This window comes from Vulpes lagopus, chromosome 8 (genome assembly GCF_018345385.1).
Source record: "Vulpes lagopus strain Blue_001 chromosome 8, ASM1834538v1, whole genome shotgun sequence".
Lineage (NCBI taxonomy): Eukaryota > Metazoa > Chordata > Mammalia > Carnivora > Canidae > Vulpes > Vulpes lagopus.
In genome coordinates this window covers 118,538,929-118,559,262 of record NC_054831.1, presented here as the reverse complement: position 1 = coordinate 118,559,262, position 20,334 = coordinate 118,538,929, and the positions used below count along the sequence as shown (strand labels likewise).

The 20,334-nt window shown below is 50.8% G+C and overlaps 1 protein-coding gene across 1 annotated transcript; it reads right to left on the bottom strand.

The window, feature by feature from the left end:
- Window positions 1-523: 523 nt before the first annotated feature.
- On the bottom strand, window positions 524-17,513 carry PEF1 (penta-EF-hand domain containing 1). The gene is made up of 5 exons (XM_041767271.1): window positions 17,364-17,513; window positions 8,091-8,391; window positions 3,784-3,939; window positions 3,196-3,339; window positions 524-1,542 (listed from the first exon to the last, which is right to left on the bottom strand). The coding sequence occupies exons 1-5, from the start codon at window positions 17,385-17,387 to the stop codon at window positions 1,313-1,315; spliced, it is 855 nt and encodes a 284-aa protein (XP_041623205.1). The 5' UTR covers window positions 17,388-17,513; the 3' UTR covers window positions 524-1,312.
- Between the last annotated feature and the right edge of the window lie 2,821 nt (window positions 17,514-20,334).

The following is a 20,334-nucleotide window of genomic DNA, read 5'->3' as shown; positions in this document are numbered from 1 at the left end:
TTATTACATTGTTGCCCATGATAAGGTCCTCCAACAGACCACAATGTCTGGTGTCTTGGCTTTTGATTGAAATTCTGTTAGATCACTATAGACATTTGGTGTAGACTGGTTATCACACTGATCTAATGATCCAGCTAGCAAGTACAGATGTCTGTGCTTAATAAAAAAAAGGGGGGAAAGTTATGATTTAATAAATGCAGTTTGTCTGGAAGATAAAACTAGGGCTTGAGATAATAAAAAAGACCATGCTGTGAAGTTTGGGGTGGTGCCTATAGCCCAGAGTGCCAGCCCTAAAATGGTGATAGAACACATGAACCTGGCCCACCCCTACACTTCAGCTCCACCCTGGTAAATGGGACCAGCCCCATGTGGGCCATGTCTCCCTAAGACGCTTCTTCCTACACGGTGTGGTGGTGTATACAGCAGGTACTTAAATGGTCACTGAACAAAGAATAAATGAGTGGCCATATGGATGTGCAGATGTCTCTGTAGCTAGGAAGGTGTGATGGGACATGTGAGAGTCTAGAGTTTTGTCCTTTTATTGAAGTTTACAGTTTCACTGAACTTTTGGCCCCGAAAGAAAAAAATCACAAATAACAAAAGAGCATTGGCAGTGGGAGGTGGCAACTGTCCCCTGGGGACTGGAGCCAAGCAGAGAATGGAGGGCAAAGGAGGGGTCCAAGCTGCAGAAGGGGAGCCTGGCCAAGGATGCCCAGAGAGCAGGCTGTCTGAGCTCCCCAAGCAAGGACGGCACGCAGGCAGCCAGAAGTCAATACACGTGGATTTGGGGCATGGGGTTGGTGGGATCCAAGCCGCTTGGTCCTGCAGACAAACCTCTCTCATGCTTGGTTAGCTTCCACTTTGGAGAAACTGGATTCATCTGACAAGACGGGATGCATAAGGGAGCTCAAGTGCTAACAGCAAAAGGCTAATGACCACTACCACTGGTGTCAGGGCACAGAAGGAAAAGCTACAGGCTAGAGCCCAGCTGACCGGACACTAACTCCCCTGCAGTGACTGGCATTTCCTACTCCTGGCATAAGGCTGGGCCATTTAGATACTCAGGACTCTAAGGACATTCAGCTTCCAGTCCTCTCTTAGGTCAGGCCACTACCTGTGTGGCTTCAGCCCAGGTCCCTGCTATTTGGTTGACTGTGACACGGGATTCCCAGCCCTCTTTGGAAACAGTGCTGCATCAGGCAAGGATCTTTTTCTAGGAGGGGCAGGAAAAGAGGAGAGGCCCACACGCCTCTCCAACCCTCAGGAGCCAGGAAAGGTCCCCAGTACACCCACTCTCTCCAGATGGGCTGCATCATAGCATCCGAGAAGCTGTCATGGTGACGAAGTCCTCGAAGCTGAGCCGAATGTTGCCCTGCACGGCTGTGTCCTTCTCCCTGAAGGCCTCGGTCAGCACCTGCAGCTGGGTGCACACCTGGATGAAGCGGTCTAGCTGCATGGCAGGGTTGGCGGAGCGTGGGCAGTAGCGAGAGACCAGGAGCTGGGTGAACTGGGGGCTCAGGTTGTAGCCCATCTGGGACAGAGCTGCAGAGGAGGGGCACACAAAACCTTGCCTTGAGCACCGCCATCAGTCAGCTCTGGGGAGCACGGCAGTGCAGAGGACTATGAGGAGACACGCACCAGAACAGAGGGGACAGAAGTCCCTGGGGTCTGTCAGAGATGGCAGGAGCCTGAGAGGGGCTCTCTCTGGATGCTCCCCTTAGCTGGAAGGCCCCAATCCTTTTCTCCAAATCTCCATTACTGTCTGTTTAATCAGGCCCATAGGATCCCAGAATGACAGAGAGCTAGCCATGCTCATCTGTGACTCATCCGCACTAGAGAAGGAAGCCTGAGCCCCCAGGGAGCCCCCTGCCCAGGGCAGACATCAGAGGCAGTGTGGCCCAGAGGCAGACATGATAGGCCTGCTCTGGAGTCAACACAGCCCCTTGGGCAAGTTGCTTAACCTTGTTAATCCTCCATCTTATCATCTCTAAAATGGGGATGAGACTTAGTTTGTAGGTTCTAGTAAGGATTAAAGGAGGTTATTCTGTGAAGCACTTGGCATAGTGCTTGACACATAATAAGCACTCAGTGTTATTTGTTAAAAATAAAATCATCATCATCTCCCAGGCAAGGCTGCTGGGCAGTTCCAAGGTCACAGCCTTCGTGCTCCTCTGTCCCTCCACCTGGGAGGCTTCCTTTCTTCCTCTCCATGTATCTACCAGCCCAGGCTAAAAGCTCCCCTTTTGCTCTGTGGCCCTGAGGCAAGGCGCCTAAACTCAGCCTCGGTTCTCTCATCTGTAAAAGGGCAATAGTAAGAGATCCCTCACCTAAGAATGGGGAAGAACAGACAGTAGCTATCACACAGGGAGAGTGAATGAAGTGCTTACTTGTGTTGACACAACAAGCAGTCAGTAAATACAAATTTTGTTGTGATAGTATCACTCTCACCAATATCTGTAATGGGACTGGGCAAAAGAGGAGGTGATCAGTACAGGTCATGTCCTTTCCCCTCAATGGGTGCAGCCACGGTGAGCTCACCCCCACCCCCACTTAGTCTCACTGAAATCCACAGCCAGGGCAAGGGGCTGGGTTCTCTGGAGAGCCCTTTCTCCCTCCCAGGTGGCAAAGCTCCCTGTCAGATTCTTATCACCCCACTAACCACCCATCTTCTCAAGTCAGTATTGGAACCAGACCTGGACCTATGGCCTCAGGTCATCTTAGTCTACTGCAACTTTTAGTGTGATCTCGGTCCCAGAGTTGGGAAGGAAACTGCCTTCTAGCAGAGCTGGCAACAGAAACCACCTTTCTGAGTCCCTATACAGGGCTCTTTCCATTCTTTATGCTAGCAACTAGAGAGGAAAGAGCCCCATGAGCCCCACATGCTGACTTCCAGGTCCTCTGGGCTGCTGAGTTCCCATCCCCGAGGCTCCTTTCCGGCTGGGTCTGTCTCACCTAGCAGAGCCAGAAGGACCATCACAAGGGAGTGCAGCCTCATCCTGGAACCAGGTGCTCCCTTGCCCTGGATCTTGGCTCAGTGCCCCAGCCAGATCACAGAATGGATGCGGAGTGGGCCTGTGTTGAGGGCAGCACATGGACAGCTAGTAGTCAGAAGCTAGAGGAACCCCCTTCCCTGTCACAGAGAGCAAACAAAGAAGTCCAGCTTTGCCTGTCCAGGGTCCCTGCCATGGTCCCCACCTTGCTGCAGCTCCGTGTGGCTAATGGAGCCTGAGCGGTCCCGGTCATACTGCTGGAAGAGATTCTTCCACTGCTGGATGAACTTCCACAGGGCTGAGAAACCATAGACGTCGATGCGGCCTGACTTCGTCTTGTCAAACATGTCTTGAGGAGAGAAGGAATGGAGGGAAGAAAAACTTCGAGACGGAGGGCCAGAGTAGGAGACTCCCCAGAACCTCAGGCCTGGGGCCCAGATACCTGGACCTGAGACATACTCTCGTCAAGTGCGGACCAGCCCCCACCCGGGGCCACTCTCAGCCCTAGCCCTTCCAGAACTGCAGTTTCTCTGCACGCCTGGCAGCTGACTCCCTCCATGCCATCTGCCACCAATGCAGGGAGTCCCATTCTGCAGAGCGGAAAAGTGAGCCTGTGACTCCACAAGGTCTGGAACTTGAGAAAAAAATCAAAGGGAAAGAGCTCTCATTCTAGAGGATTTCACCTTGAACCCAAATTCCTGCCTGAAAGATTTCTCCTCCAAATGGCTGCCCACCCACCGTCAGATAGTAGGGAGCTCTCGCCCCCAGCCCATGGGGAAGGGCTAGGACTTACTAATCATCATGAGGCATGTCTCGTCATTGAAAGAGGACCAGTTGGAGTTGACCAGAGCCTGCTTCAGCTCCTTGATGGAGATGTAGCCACTGTGATCGGAGTCCACTGACTGGAACCAGGAGTAAGCCTCAGGATCCACATTGGGAGGAATGCCACCTGCACAAAGGGATGCAAACCAGAGGAGTCAGAGACAGGTCTCAAGGCCAATCCAAAGACATGCTGGGAGGACCAGGCCCAGTGCCTCCCCGGGGACAGCTATCCCTTACCCACAAAGCCTCACAAGTCCACCTACCCTGCCTTCCATCAAGCCAACAGCCTTGCTCTGATGGAAGAGGACCTTGGATGTAAACTCTATGAGTATTTGTAGCTGGCTTCTATTCTGTGAATCTGCTGGGATTTTCCTACAGTGTTTCAGTCATTTCTCTCTTTGATCTTAAGTTTCTAAGGAACAGGGAGTTTCCAGGTGACTAACAATGCTAGGAAAAGAAGGGTTATCTCTTCCCCACAGACTGGGAACCCAAAAATGTTTGCTGAGCAGTTAACATGCACAGCCCAGAAACAGGTATTTTGAGAGTCGCAGCAGCAGGGGGCTCTCTGATGTGGGAACCAGGTCTGATCCATGTCTGACTCCCCAAACACAGCGACAGTGGACATACTCTATCAGGAGCCACGGGAGTGTATGTGGCCACAGAACACCATCTCTTCTTGTTCCCCATCAGCTCCAATGCATGAGCCTCACTGAGGAGGTGTCAGACATCTCTGTCACCTCCTCAGCCCCACGCACCCAGAGAGCTGCCCGGTTCTGTACCTCCTCCCCGCTCCCACACACCTGCCCTAGTTCAGACACCTCTCACGTGGACTGTTGTAACAACCCCAAAGGCCTAACCAAATCATCCTATGGCTACTCTCCACCACTCTTCACTTGCTACCAAGTAATCTTTAAAACCCAGCTCGATTCTAACCCATTCCCCCCAACCCAACTCAAAACTCTTTTGAGACTCCCCACCACCTACAAAATAAAATCCAGCATCCTTAATACAGCATTCCGGGTCCCCCTGCAATGTGGTCCACTCTTGCCTACCGCTCCATCTCTGTCCTCCTCTCAGCTCTGTTCCAGCCCAGATGAAGCATTAGTCTTACTCTTAGCCATCCCTGCTTATTCCCACCACAGAGGCTTTACTCCCTGTTCCCTGCCATGGAAACCCTTCTCCCTCATCTCTGCATCATTTCCTGTCCCCCTGCAAGACCCAAATAAAATGCTGTTACTTCCATAAAACCTTCCCTCTTCTTCCACCTCTGGACAGGCTTCCTTTTCTTCTCCTTTTATACACCTTCTCTCCTATGGCTCTGATCACCTGGGTACATGTTTTCTTCTACCCTCTTCCAGGTTAGAGTTGGAGCAATCTATGGCAAGATGCCCCCCTAACTCATTTCTGAGTCCCCAACGGCTAGCACAGAGCCAGACACAGACAGGAAAGGTGCTCAATTCATGCCACAGCTGGCCCCGTGGCTCAAGGCCCAGCTCCCCCATTTGTGGCCTTGGTTTATTTAAATTGCTTCAGTTTTCTTATCTGTAAAATGAGGAAACAGGATCATCTACTTCATCAGGTTATTGTGAAGACCCAATATATGAAAATCTTGAAGTCAGCATCTGGTATAATCTAAGTACTATCTGACTGCCGATTACTGGCGCTGTTGTGGTTCAAGCAGCTTTGTGTGTCTCTCAGAAGGTGGAGGAAAGTATCATTCATTTGGAAAGACATGCAGGGTAAAGGGGTGGGAGATGCAAGTGAAGCATACCGGCCTATCTTAGAGAAAAGCCAGAGCTATACAGGACTGGAGAGCCTACAGAGTGAACTGGCCACCCAGAGGGCTCCTTCCCACAAAGCAGCATCAGAGGTAGCCACCAGCTGTGGTGGAGCACAAAAGCCACCACCTAGTCCCAAAGGCGAGGCCTGAAGAAAACAGTCTGCTTGACTGAGGGCCTAGTCCTACCTCCGTGTAAGGGAAATCCAGGCAGGCCCCAAAACCCCTTCCTGAAACAGCAGCTGTACCACAGGGAGTGAGGGCCATGGCGCTGGGACAGAGTCTCTGGGACATGTGGTCTAGGCATTTTGCCCGACAAAGCCCAGGCTCTGGAAGCAAAGAGCACTGATCCTCATTATCTGGTGTGACTTTAGACAAATGACTTAGTCTTCTGAGTACTGCTTCCTCTATTCCCAAAACAGACCTACTTCCCAGGGCTATATGATGGGTAAATGAGAGAACAGCAAAATGGAGCTCTGGCAAAGGGCGTGGCCCCGCATGCAGGCACATCCTCCCAGAGGAAGGGCCATCTGAAAGGAGGAGAAAAGAGCTACGACGGGAAGAAGGCAGGCAGGCAGCAGGGGCAGGTGTGTTCAGAGGCACACAAATGGGACTCAGGTGGACGGCAGGGAGGGGCCGTGGCAGGCATTGGGGTTGGGTCTTGAGCACCTTTAGGATCTTTCCTGAGGGCAGTGGGGCACCTCCAATGGACAAATCTGTCTCATCATAGAGCAAGGTGCTGGCACTTTAGATCCTGGACTCATCCAGGGGGGCTGAGGTGGGGCCTCCCAGGTGACTCCCATGCAGGTGAGCTCTGGGCCATGCTTTAAGCAGCACTGCTGCAGGGAGACATGAGCCGCACCACAGAAAAGGCCACAGTGGCCACATAAGGGGAAGCTGCATACGGTGAGCAGCTGAGAGTCTGAGGGACAGCTTTCCTCTCTCTGCAGCCCAGACATGGTCTCCAGCCTCAGGCCCCAAAGGGATGAGCCTCCCAGGCAGGGGGTCCTTTACCTGCAGCGACCTCATGAGAGCTCACAGACGAGATTTTAGAAGGATGAGTAACTTCACCATGAAGCTGCTGAGCTGAAAGCAAACAGCCAGAAACTCGGGGCTCTGACAAGATCAATGCCACTGACTGTGTTTAGAACCCCCGAGGTGTGAGCTCTTTCCTCAGGGCCACCTGCCCAGGAATGCGTGCTGAGATGCAGCAGCCTCCCCACAGGGCCATTCCTGGGAGGCCCTGCAGGTGCACCAGCACGCAGCCTAGAAGCTTGGTCTCCCAGGAATAAGCATTCTGTGAAGAGGCTGACTAAATTAGTTCAGGAGGAAACAGGGATCTAGACACTCACCTTCCCTGACCCCCTGGCTGAGGTCACTCAGTCATTTTCACTGAGCCTGAAGCCCTCTACCAGGACTCTCTGCCTCCATTGAATCTCCAAGCCCCCTGCCCCACCCCACCCCCCTCATCCAATTCCTCACCTTCAGCATCTCTGCTCTCTACCTGCCCTGCATCCCATCATTCTCCTGTCTGCCTCAATATATCAATCGGGGGTGAGGCCCTTGCCACAAGTGCTATCACATGACATGCTCAATACCTCCTCGCTGAGAATGTCCCAGAATGAGTCCTCCCACAGAATATTGCATATTAAGCCTTTCCCACTGTACCCAGTGCTTACCTGCCCCTTCTCATCAAATCCTTACTAATAATCTTGTTGGGTAGTAGCATTCACCCATTTTACAGATGTGGACATTGAGACATAAAGAGGTAAGGTAATTTGGTCAGATCAGTATGTGGCCTAATCTCAAAATCTCTCAGCAACTATGCTTGCCTTTCTATATAGTGGCCAGTCTCCCTCACACAGAAATGGGTTCTCCCCCACGGTATACCGCTTTCAACTATTTGCTAATCCATGCCCTCCCCCCAATCCCATAAGAGCACTGTACATCCTCTCCCCTGCCTGGTGGCTTGCAGTGCCCCTGCATGAGAGGAACATCCACTTCCATCCTACTCATGTCAGGCTTGACCAAGAGATGTGGTTTGGCCAACAGTATATGAGTGGAAGACATGTAAAGTACTTCAGCACAGAAGCTTTTAAGAGACATTGTGCATTTCTCCTAGCCCTCCCAATTTTTCTTGCCACCAGAACAGCATATCCCAAATAAGGGCTTCTCCTTCCGCCTGGATCTGGAAAGAAAAGACACGTGGCACAGAACCTCAGCAGCCAAATCCACAGCTGCTGACGCGTAAGCAAGAGTAAGTGCGTGTGAGCAAGCAATAGAAATAAATGTTTGTTGTTGTAAGCCGAAGTGATTCTGGAGTTGTTACCACAGCAAAGCTAACTAGCAGACTTCTGGTTCTGCTGATGCAAGCTGGAGCTACAGGCAAGATGCTAGGGTGCCAGTGACCAGGCTGCCTGCGTACCCACAGGAAGGGCAAGGATGGGCCCTGGATAACCCAGAACAGTCAGAGGCACCTGGAGTCCAAGATCCTTACTTACCTGGAGGAGGTCCCTGTCCATAAGGCCCAGGATGCTGGGCACCGTAGGAATTTGGAGGTGGCTGACCATAGGGGCCCCCCGGGGCTGCACCACCATATAGTCCTCCTGGAGTTCCAGAGGGGAGCCCCCCATAGGGTCCCCCACCAGCTGGTGGTCCATAAGGCCCTCCGGGGGCAGGACCCCCTCCATAGCCACCACCTGGGGGTACCCCACTGCTGTACTGTCCTCCACCATGGGGGGGTCCGGGGTAGTAGCTACCCGGAGGGGCTCCGGGTGCTTGTCCTCCACCTCCTGGGCAGCCCTGCAAGAAGAACAAAGTACCAGTTAGAATGGGAAGGCCAGAAACCAGCCAGAGTATGGCACTTTATAGTCACAAACCATTGCTACTGCCACTCTTTCAACTGATCCTGTAGGCAGGGCTAGAATTATGACGTCATTGCTCAGACAGACAACCTTCTAGAGAAAATAATACCTACCCAAGGTCATACCACCAATGACCTGTGGGGAAGGGCTGGAATCCTGCCCTCCTGGCTCCCCTTTCCATCATACCAAGAGGCTCCATGATGGCCTGGGATCATGTCAGGTTTGCTGCTTTGTCCCTAGCCCCCAGCGCTGAATGGATGCTCAGTAAATATTTACTGAATGAATGAGGAAGCATATGAATCAAAATCCCAGATCCTCACCCTGTGCTACCTCCATCTCCATCTGGACAATGCATAGTGCAAATGCGATCTCCATCACACACACCCTGACCCTCTTCAATCATGAACAATATATCCATTGCACGAGCTCATCTCCAGCATGTCTTCCTTACCTTCCAACAGCTCGAGATACAAAAGCATTTCCCCTTCTCACTCATGACTCTGTGAGACAGGCAGGGGAGTCCCTGATCCTCAGGCACCATAGTGGCAACGGTGAGAGTCGAAAAGGACCAGTGTGAGTTCCGGTTTTGCCACTTCCTAACCAGACTAATGACTTGCCATCTCGAAGCCTCCATATCCTTTGTTCTTACTCTCTTAAATGGGAATAATAGTGCCTAACTCCCAGGTTGGCATGTGAATGAAATGAGACCAGGCACATGAAGCGCTCTGACACAGGAGGAGACTCCAGTCCAGAAAAATCGCAGATAGACTGTGTGGAGGGAGGGGCCGTGGCCAGGACCCAGGCCATCTGTATATTAGCACGTATAAGGGGGCGCTCCCTCTCTTGTCCTCGTCCCCACACCACTAGCCAGGGAGCCCCACACTCAGTGTTCATGGCTCTGAGCACAGAGCACAGCCCAACACAGCTGCACACGGGCTAGGCTCAGAGGTCCAGGGAGCAGCAGGGCCCAGCTCTGAGGAGGTACCACCTAGACTTGTTCTAGATAAACCTATAAGGCAGACTAGTAGCCCAACTGCTGAGAGCCTGGACTTGCTCTCTTTATTGTGGAGTTGTTTTTTTTTTTTTTTTTTTTTTTAAGATTTTATTTATTTATGAGACACACACACACACACAGAGAGAGAGAGAGAGAGAGACACAGGCAGAGGGAGAAGTAGGCTCCATGCAGGGATGCATGACGTGGGACTGGATCCTTGATCTCCAGGATCAGGCCCTGGGCTGAAGGCGGTGCTAAACCTCTGAGCCACCACCGGGCTGCCCTCTTTATTGTGTTTGACAGCCAGCGTCTGGGACACTTGCCCTCAAGGCTGAGGCCTGAGGCCGAACTTACACTTCATTTTAAAGGAGGTCTGCTGGTTGAAGGAAGGGAGGCTTCAGGTCCTTCCCTCCACCTTCCCCACTCAGCATGCTGGGAGCTCTGCTGCCCTGGAAGCAGCCAGAGCTGGCAGCAAGACTTCTTTACAGTGAAGTCACAGACCAATCTCAATTCAAAACTGCACTCACCAGCTGAGTTCTCGCTGGGGGCCCCTGGCTCAATCTCTGTGCCTGCTCCCTCACAAATAAAATACAATAATCTCTTCCTCACTGCATCACTCTGCTGATTACAAGAAATAAATGCAGCAGAACCTTGCCAGTCTAACTTTTAGCTAAAGACTCTTTTGATAAAACTTTTAAAAACTGATAAAAGTGGCTTTGGTTGAAGCACGGTGGGGGTTTTATAGCCCCAACCACACAGGGCCTGCCTTTGTTAGATCCTCAGGGAGCTCTGTAAACGCCCCACAGTGACTCAAGAGACAGTCTGAAAACCACTGATGTGAGAAAACAAGTTCTTACAATAGTGCCTGGCATAGAGCAAATGATCTATAAATCTTGGCTGCTGTTTTTATCATATTCATCATCCTCAGCCAAGCCCTGGAGCAGGTAAAATCTTGGAGGGGGGGGCGTATAAAGGTGTGAAACTGTCTGAAGGAGCTTCCAGTGAACTGCAGAGGCACAGAAACACTCTCCATAACATCTAACAAAACAGCATAAGGAACCAGGTGTTTCAAGTGGACACACAAGCCTGCGCCATGAACCAGAAAGCAAAGAGGGTGATGGAGGGAGTTTCCATGAGAAAGCAGCTTTAAGCTGGGATGAAAAGAATGAAAGAGATTCCAAGAGAGCTGGAGCAGTGTGATGGGAGGGTGCCCGGGAGGGGGCCGTCTAGCCTAACCCTTTCAGTATCTGGATAGGGAAACTAAGAGGGAAAGGGTCTTGTTCAGATCACTTGGAGCTGGAGGCGGAGGTGGAGCCAGACCACCCCCACCCACCACACCCGCGGGCTCGGTACTCCCACTGCCCTGAGCTACAGTGCCCATTCCTTAAGCAGCAGGGCATCGGACCCCCATGCTGGATGGAGAAAGGGGTGGGGGCCCTGCAGAGTCTGGGCACACCCAAAGAACAAGCCGACCCCAAGCCAAAAAGCAACTACTCTGAAACCAGCCCAGTGAACAAAGCTATAAACTGTCCCTGGCCTAGGGCACCTGAGGCACAGGCCTTCCCCTTGGGAAATGCCCCCAGACCAACAAAGCTGGTGCTACTGGCAGGTCTTCTGACCCTGTCACTGTCACACATTCCAGGGACCTGCTCGGTTTGGTGCAGTCTGGCAGCAGCTAAATCCTTTCCTATCTGTCCTGTGTTAGAACTCTCAGCACTACGTTTCACAGAGCACTTTGACAAACGCACAAATGCCAACAGTCCTCTAACAGAACAAAGGAAGGTATTAGTCGGCTGCTTTTCAAAGGAAGAAACTGAGGCACACGACTCCAAGGACTTCATCCGGCAAGCACTTATAGAGTGTACCGTACTAGGCAGGGGTGCAAAACTAAATAGGGCCTGTCCCTGAGGGTCCCATCAGTGATTAAGACACAGTTCGGTTGGTGCCACCAAACTCTACTTAAATGCTATTAAGGAGGCACAGACAGGAATTTGTTCTTTTTTTTGAGTGACAAATGAGCAATCAAATGAAGAAATGCATGAAGTGGGTCAAGGAAGGCTTCCTGGAGGAGGCAGGAGTGATACTGAAGCTGGCCTTGAAGGATGCCCAGGCATTCCTCAAAAGGAGAGCAGGAAAGGACATTCCAGACAGGAGGGAAAAGACAGGCACAGACCTGTGAGTGAGCCCAGAGAAATGGGGGGAAATGACTGAAGACCAAGGGTGGGGGCAGGAATGCAAGGTGAACTCAGAAAGGCAGGCTCTTTCCACACTCCTTGACCAAACTCCCCTCCTGCTGCATCTCGGTCAGTAGGGTGAGTTACCAGCGTCTTAGAGGACCTTCTATCTGTCTGTGTCTCCTCCGTGCAACAGTGGGCACCCCAAGGCCAGACACTGGGCCCCATTCATCAGGGCACCCAGGCTCCAGCACAGTGCCTGGCACCTGCAAGCCTCCATAAATATTTGAACAGATGAATACCGCTCTGAAGAGTTTGGGCTTTATGCCTGAGGAAACAGAGCGCCATAGAAGGGTTCCCAATAGAGGAGGAACGTGATCAGAGCCCTGTTTAGAGAATTAACCAGCAGCGGGGTGGAGGATGAGCTAGCGGGGGAGGCAGCAGCCCAGGTGCTAGGCAGGCAGGGCTTGAACCAGACAGCGGACTTAGACATGGAGAGGGCAGGATGGATTCTGAAGCTATTTCAGAGATAGGCTAGACATGACTTGATAGCTAATTCGATTAGGAAAGAGATGGAGGGGGGAGGAAAGGGAAGCATTCAGAATGACTCAGGTATCCAGCATGCACAGATGAAGCAGAGCCACCAACTGAGGCAGAACCCAGACTGGGGAGGAAGTCTGGGGACGATGGTTCCCAGGGTCACTGAGTTGTTCCTGAACGTCTCAACCAGACACAAAAACTGGAATCCCGGACTCCCTGTTCTTTTATGCTACTCCACACTGCCAACCCTTCTGAGATTTTTCCCAAGAGCATTTCGTGTTGATCAACACAAGATTGAGGGAGGGAGAGATGGGGGAAGGAAGGAAGACAGGCAGGAAGAGTGCAGCAATCATGGTTCTGGAGCAACACAGAAAACTATCCCTAGGTTTTTTTTTGCCCTCAAGATTTTATTCTCAAGTAATCTCTACACCCAACATGGGTCTCGGTCTCAACCCCATGATCAAGAGTCCATGCTCCACATGCTCCGCTGACTGGGCCAGCCAGGAGCCCCTCCTTAGGTCTTTATTGATTGCACATAAACTATATTTGATATACTGGGGCCGGTGGGGGAAGGGGCAATTAACATTTTCCTGAGGCTCTGCAAGGTGCTTGCAGTTCAGCTGGCTCCCCCTGAACTGAGTCCTGCGAAGGAAGTGCTACTACTCCCATGTTACTCATGAGAAAATGAAGGTACAGGGTTTACTAGTGTGCCTGTGATGACGCAGCTAGAACTGGTGAGTTGGGATTCAAAACAGGGCCTCTACCCTACTACCTTCTGTTGTTCTCTCAATTGTGACTGAACAGAGATTGTCCTCAATATGATGGATTCCTACAGTGGACAAGGCCGAAGGGGGAAGGGCTGGAAGACGCTTCAAGCCCGGAAATCAGGGAGACTCAGAATAATCTTACTCTTTTTTCACCCCAGCACCTAGACCTGATTTGAGAGGCATGGTACTATAAGAGATCTCAAAAAGCCTCCAGTCCAACCTCTAGGGAGATGATGCAGCATCATTTTGGATCTGTTTGCATTCCTGCAAGTGGTGGGGAGCTCACCTTCTCCTAGATAACCCACTCAGGAAGTTCTATATCTTCCTTTGGCTCTGAGGGTTCATCCCAAAATGCTCGTGAAGTTCAGAGATATCAAAGGTTGGTCCATGCGGAGTCCTGATGGGGAAGGGAGTAAGCGGTCTTGCAAAAAGAGGCCTGTGCTCTGGGGCTGCCCCATAAGTGTCGGCCAGAGGAGGCTAAAGCACATATTAAGGGGTTAAACAATCAAGATGACAGGAGTGGTTTGGGCATTCACCAGCAGAGCCTCCTAAAATATTTAAAGGCCAGAAACCTGCAGCAAATGAACAGTGGGCCAAGAGCTCTCCCAAGCCTTCAATTACGGCCCTGTGCTGACACTCCAAACACGTTCTGTCCAGCTTCATCTCTCCCAGGCTGTAGACCCACGTATCCGACAACCTCCTGGACCTCCCCTCCAAACCTACCCCTCCCCTCTGTCCTCATCTCAGTCCCCCAGACCTGAAGCCCTAGTGCCCTCCCGGGACCTCTTCTTTCGTCCCCTCCATCAGCCCAATTAGGGAGCAAGTTTTCCCAATCCTACCTCCCAAATGCTTTTCTTTGCCAGCCCGACGTTCTCTCTAACCAAGGGGGTACTTCAACAGCTTTGAAACCAGTCTCCCTGCCTCAAGTGTCTCCTGTTTCAGTCCAGTCTCACAGTGGCCCCAAGGTACCAGCTCTGAAGCACAAATGACAGAAGACTCTTCTACGGCTCCCTCGTTAATCAGGATGAAGTCCAGCCTCCCTCAAAAGGCGTGCAAAGTCCTTGAGGATCTAGTCCTTGCTTAGCTTGCTGGTCCCATTTCTTAGTCCTTTCCCCTTCTTCACGGTATATTGATCTCCTGAAATTCCTCCCAAATACTGGACTCTCATCTGCTGACCTTTGTGCATGCTATTCCTTCTACTTTCTTGACTCAGCTAACACATACCGGTGATTCAGCTTTTGGCTTCAATGTCACCTCCTTTAAGAAGACTTCCTCCCACCCAGACTTAGTTAGGCATCCCTCCGGTGCCATTCTAGTACCTTACACTCACTCCCATTTAATGCTTATCACACTGATTCCACAATTCATCTATTTGTATTGCTCTTTCCTTGGAGTATTTACTACATGCCAAATGCCATGCCAAACACTTTACACGGATTACCTCCTTTAATAACTCTTGAGGTAGGTACTCTTATGACCCCATTTTAAAGAAAGGGAAACTGAGCCTTGGACTTTGGCAAGAAATTTCTGCCAGGAAATGACAGAGCAGGAATGTGAAGCCAACTCTCTCAGCCTCAGAGACCAAACTCTCAATCACTGAAACCCATCAAACTGCCCCCACCACCCAGGACCAAAGGGTAATTGAGTTTCACTACTCCAACACCCAGTCCATGCTCAAGGGCCCCAGGGCTGGAGGCAGATTAGTTTATTTGAATCCTGCTATGTTCTGGGCAGAGGGGAGGTGGCACTAAGCCTTTGTATGCTTTAAAACCACCAGGTATTTTCTTGGAATACCTTGGACCAGGAGTGGGACAGGTGGACAGGGTATGATGGGGGGGGGGGGATAAAAGCATTTCTTCTATTCTAGACACTGTTCTCTCTGTGCTCTTTTTCAGAATTTCACTCTGAGCAGAAGCCCAGGCCATGTGGCCTAACAGTGATCCCAGCAGCAAGAGCCACCACCAGGCACTGGCACACACTTGGTATCAGCACAGTGCCAAGCTCACTGCAAGCTTTATCACAGTTTGTCTTCATTTCAGCCCTATGAAGTATTATTCCTCCCTTCTTAAAGGTGAGCAAACTGAGGGTCAGAGCCCTTAGATGGTTTGTCCAAGGGCATATAACTATTAAGTGCTAGAATTAGGATTCTAGCCCAGTTGTATCCAACCTGGAAGCTTAGGCTCTTAATTTCCATGTTACTGCCTCTAAGATGCTTACAAAATACCTCCAGAAACTTATTAACATGTAGATTCCTGGGCCCTTCCTGGGTATGGAATAGGTCTGAGGTAGAACCCAAAAGTGTGCCTTTTTATTTTATTTTATTTGAGAGAAAGAGAAAGAGAGAGAGAGAGAAAGGAGAGAGCATAGCAGGCAGGTACAGAGGGGAAGGGAGAGAGAATCCCAAGCAATCTCTGTGCAGAGTGCATAACCTGATGCAGGGCTCAATCTCACAACCCTGAGATCATGACCTGAGCTGAAACCAGGTCAGATGCTCAGTTGACTGTGTCACCCAGGTATCCCCAAAGGTGTGCTTTCTAAACAAACTTCCTGGTGATTCTGACACAGACCATCCACTAAAAAACAACGCACCATAGCAATGTTTTCCCAAACTGTGTTCCCCCAAGATAGTAGCTGTACCAAAAAATGACCAGAAATTTTTTAAAAAGGGGAGTTGGGAGTGGGAGGTAGTTCCACGGTTAAATAAGTTTAAAAATACTGCATATTTTATCTCTCAATGGCAGATTTACAAAAGCATATTGACAAATTAAGAATTCTGAGATGCCCCGTGTTGAACAAACTTATTCGGCTGTATTTCATGGAGTATCTCCCAAACTTATTTAACCACAGAATCCTCCTCTATTAGCAATACCTATTAACATTTCGTAAGACCCAACCAATGGAATGGAGCTTTGGAAGCCCTGCTAGATTATAATTCCTCTTAACATCAGCTTTTTTTTTTCTACCTCTGCTAAAAATGCAACAAAAAGGAGCAAGCCACTTAACCTCTTTGGGCTCCTTCCTCAGCAATAACCTTGGGACAATAATCTCTGCTAGCATGCTTACAGGACCTTCATCACTGAGATTAAAAAGGTTCAAATACTGTGTACAAAAGACATACAGGGCTGTACTCCCTCATCTCTCTTTTGGCATGGGACTATACTCAGTTGATCGCTAATATCCCATATAATTTTATTTTCCAATTTTCCCTGCATGGGTTTTTAAATATTTTATTTATTTATTCATGAGAGACACAGACAGAGAGGCAGAGACACAGGCAGAGGGAGAAGCAGGCCCCATGCAGGGAGCCCCACCTGGGACTCAATCCCAGGTCTCCAGGATCACACCCTGAGCCAAAGGCAGACAGACGCTCAACCACTGAGCCACCCAGGCGTCCCCCCTGCATGGGTTTTACCTCCTAAATTAGTATGATCTTGGGCAACTCAGGAGCCTCTCTGGGCTTCAATTTCTTAAAATAAAGGGACTATTTTGAGGACCCTCCTGGCACTGACGTAGGAGTCTTAGAAAAAAAAAATCCAAATACTAAAATACTGTTAGACTCTTAGAAATGCCAAATGCTTTACAAGCATGACAGCTTGCTATTCATGACAGCTCTCTCAAGTAGACCCTATTTATTGGGCCCTATTTTATGGACGGGGAAACAGGCTCACAGAAGCAAAATACCTTGCTTAATGGCTGGTAACTATTTAAGAGGTGGGGCCAAGGGGTGAACCTGCGGACTCCAGGCTGAACTTAACCACTCTACCGATCCGTCCTCCAACAGAGGATTCTGGTCACAGAATCCCCTGGCTGTGGTGCTCTTGGCTGGATCGAAATGGGCTGGGGAGGGGGTAAGAGGCCTGTGCCGACAGCTTCCGGGTTCCGCTGCCCGCCCGGGGGCCTCGGGTAAGATCTGCGTCTTCTCTGGGTTTCATTGTTCCCATGCATGAAACGGACGGGTCAGCCTAAACGAGCAAGGTCACTCGTGGGACCCGCAGAAGCGGGTCAATCAGGATTCTCCCGATTCTTCGCACGCAGTACTTCAGGGGGATATTTTTATCCGACGCCCGGAACGTGGCAGGCGCAACCAGTTGTCTCAGTTCTGCTGGCGCTGGTGAGGCCGCCGGGAGCCCCCCGGGAGCCCCGAGGAGGTGTGGGGCCCCGGCAGAGCCTCGCCTGATTACGTGGGGTCCAAGGTCCCCAAATCCTCACGGGCGCGACGTCAGAGGGGGCGCGACGCGACCTCCCAGACCTGCAGTCCTGCGTGACGTGAGACAGGCGCGACCGAGCAGCCTTTCGCCTTCCCTGGCGCGCGAGACCACGCCGACGCCGGCCTCCGCGTAGGAAGGGCGCGGAGAACGCCCGGACAAGGCGAGGCGGCCTGGACTCGACGAAGCCCCTACCTGGAATCGCCCGCCGCCCCCCCCCGCACACTCACCTGCCCGTACGGGTAGCTGGCCATGGCGACTCGACGTCACACGTCGGCGAGGGGCGGGGCTTCCCGGTCCTAAGCCTGCCCCGCCCGGGCCTGGGGGTGGGCCCGCTTGTGATTGGGTGGCCGCCGCCGTCAATCCTGGACGCCGGGACCGACGGAAGTGACGTTGTAGGGCGGTGGTCGGGTGCCTGGGGAGAGGCCGGGGTGCTAAGGAAGGGGTGAGGGTTTCCGGAAACCCTGCCAGCTTGCAGGCGGGGCCGTTCTTCCCTTTCCTGCCCTGGCGTAGGCCCCGGGGCTGCTCAGGTCTGGGTATTCAGCGAGAAGCTGGAGTCGGGTGTTGCGGCGGTGGCCATGTTTTAACCTGGCAAATGGGGCGCCTGGTAGGGCGCTTGCAGTCGTCACGGGAAGTTTCCGCCCGCGGGAGGAGGGCCCGGGCGGTTGCCGTGACGACCGGGAACAGACTGAGGCCTCCTGGACAGGGGGGAGGCAATGGCGGGAGTACCTCGCTCTAATGTCAGGACACCACGTGCCAGTTAGTAGCTTTGGAGTGAGACCCGTGGTCTTTGGAGAGGACAACCCCCGGCCACCAGAGTGGGAGGAAAATTAGATCATCTGGGCTCTCTTCGTAAAACAGCGATACTGTGGTCCGGAGAGGCAGCGACTTGCCCTGGTTCACAGTGGGCCGGGGCAGAGGTGGCCTAGAGCTGCTGTCAGTGGTTACCCGGTTCTCAGCGGGGAGGTCTTGACTGTTCCCCACAGTCAGTCCAGTTCTGTCACTGAGTGACCACGTAGAGTCATGTACTTGCTCGTGGTTCAGGCTCTGCACTTGTTTGCATGCTTATTTGACTAAGGGGTTAAGCTCTTCCACGTGGGCATAGGTATGTGGTTTTTCTTGTCATATCCCATGTACCTAGGAGAGTGCCTGGCACGGTATTTTTTTTTTTTAATCGATAAGTGAATAAGGTGTTACGAGGTGTTATCCATTCCGGACTATCTATCTATCTAGCCAGGCACTTTCCAAAATCACTGTGCTCATCATGCTACCTACCGACTGGACAGTGGCTACAACGACTCCATCTGCACCTACAAAAAAGGCCCAACGTCTTCATTCTGGCGCTCGAGACCTTTCACATATGACCCAACTTCACCTTGGCATTTCGTATTGTTACTGTGCTATATTCCAGCCTGCCTCATGTAAGGGTTCTCTTTGTTATTTTCCTCAAAACGTATTCCCCTCTTTCATCCCAGAAAATTCACCCAGTCTCTCAAGCCAAAACCTAGGACTGTTCTAGTGTGGCCTCTGTCTCTCCAAATGTTTTCCCACCTTCATTTGCTCAACTTCAAAAGTAGACCCACATCTGCTCTTTTCTCCCTGTTTGCGCTATCACCGTAGTCCAAGACTGTCATGTGTGGCCTGGATCATTGCAGTAGCCTCCCAATCAATGTCCCTGCTTTTGTTCTTTCTCCTATTTTCATGGAGCAGCCAAAATGCTTGTCTTAAATGTAGATTGGGTCATGTCATTCCTGGGTTTACTTTCCTTCCCATAACTCTTAAATAAAATCTAAACTCAGCCTTCTGACCTTCATGGCCTTGCCTGTATCTCCAGCCTCACTTCCTGTCCCTGCTGTCCCCCTCAATTCACTCCAGCCATGCTGGCCTGGTCTCCATGCCTGGAACTGAGCTCATTCCCACCTACAGATTTTTGGATGAGCTCTTCCCTCTTCCTGGAATGCTCTTCACTGGCTGACTCCTCCTTGTCATCCAGGTTCTGGTTCAAATATCACCTCCTTGGGTGGCAGTGGCAGGTGAGGGGGGTGGTTCTGGACACCACATCTAAAGTAGCATTGCTTCCCCACATTCTAGTCATCTATCATATTACAATATTTCATTTTTTCAAAAAAAATTTCATTTTTTCATATTACAGTATTTCATTTTTTTCATGGTACTTGTCACTACTTGAATTGTCTTAAAGTTTACATGTATATTGTAGGATTGTCCTCTTATTCACTCCTGTACCCCAGTACCTAGAATAGTGCCTGGCATGAATTTAATAAATGTTATTAGGTATCACCATCGTCATCATCATTATCGTCATCATCATTGTAGTCCTATATTGAATAATTAATAGGTGCCTGATGTAGTGCTAAATACAATGCTGTTTCATTTCTAGCGGAGTGCTTTGAGATAGATTTTACTATTCATTTATGAGGAGCTGAGGCAGACAGAGGCTAAGTGACTTCCCTACTAGCAGAAAGATAAATGGAGAGGTCAGGATTTTAACCCAAGTCCACCTCTTTTAACTACTCAGTAGTTTAACTACGTAGTAGTCTTGTCTTTACCACTGTAATCCCCCTACCCAGTCCAAACAAACAAAAAACAGGTAGAATTGAATTACAGAATCTCAGAGGAAGAAGTTCTAATATCTGGGCTGAAGGTCAAGGGGTATTTGCTGGGAGAGAGAATAGGTGACACCTGGACTGCAAACTGGGGTCATGCAATGCACATTTTATTCCACAAATATTTTAACCCTATTGAGTTCCCACCCCTTGCCAGGCTCTGTTCTAGGTGCTGAGGATTAAATTTCTGTGAAGATCTCACACCCCTAGCCCCTCTACCCAGCAAAGGGACTCTTAGGAGAATGTTCTGTTGGATGTCTGTACTCTTTGGGGGCAAGGGCATCTAAGTCATCTCTCAGGCACTGAGACTAGCCGGAGCCAATGTCCAGGGCTATGCCTCTGAGGAGCTGGGGCAGGCCCAGGTGTGTTTATTTTGGAGCAGGCTGGATAACACAGAGATCAGGAATTCCAGAGACTGAAAAACAGTCAACTGATTTCCAAAATCTCAACTACCTGAGGCAGACAGAGGTGGGTGGGGAAGTTCCTGTTATTGTTTCAGCTTTAGCCAAAGGGGAAAACTTGGATTCCAGCCCTTTTCAGAGGATAGAACACTTCCCTGAGTTCATGGAAACCCTGT

What these genes read in the sequence shown, in the direction of transcription:
- PEF1 (XM_041767271.1), bottom strand. Translation starts at nt 17,387, where the DNA reads ATGGCCAGCTACCCGTACGGGCAG. An exon ending in TGGACAGGGACCTCCTCCAG is followed by an intron (nt 3,940 to 8,090) that starts GTAAGTAAGGAT and finishes CCCTTTGTGCAG; the next exon opens with GTGGCATTCCTCCCAATGTG. An exon ending in GACATGCCTCATGATGATTA is followed by an intron (nt 3,340 to 3,783) that starts GTAAGTCCTAGC and finishes TCTCTCCTCAAG; the next exon opens with ACATGTTTGACAAGACGAAG.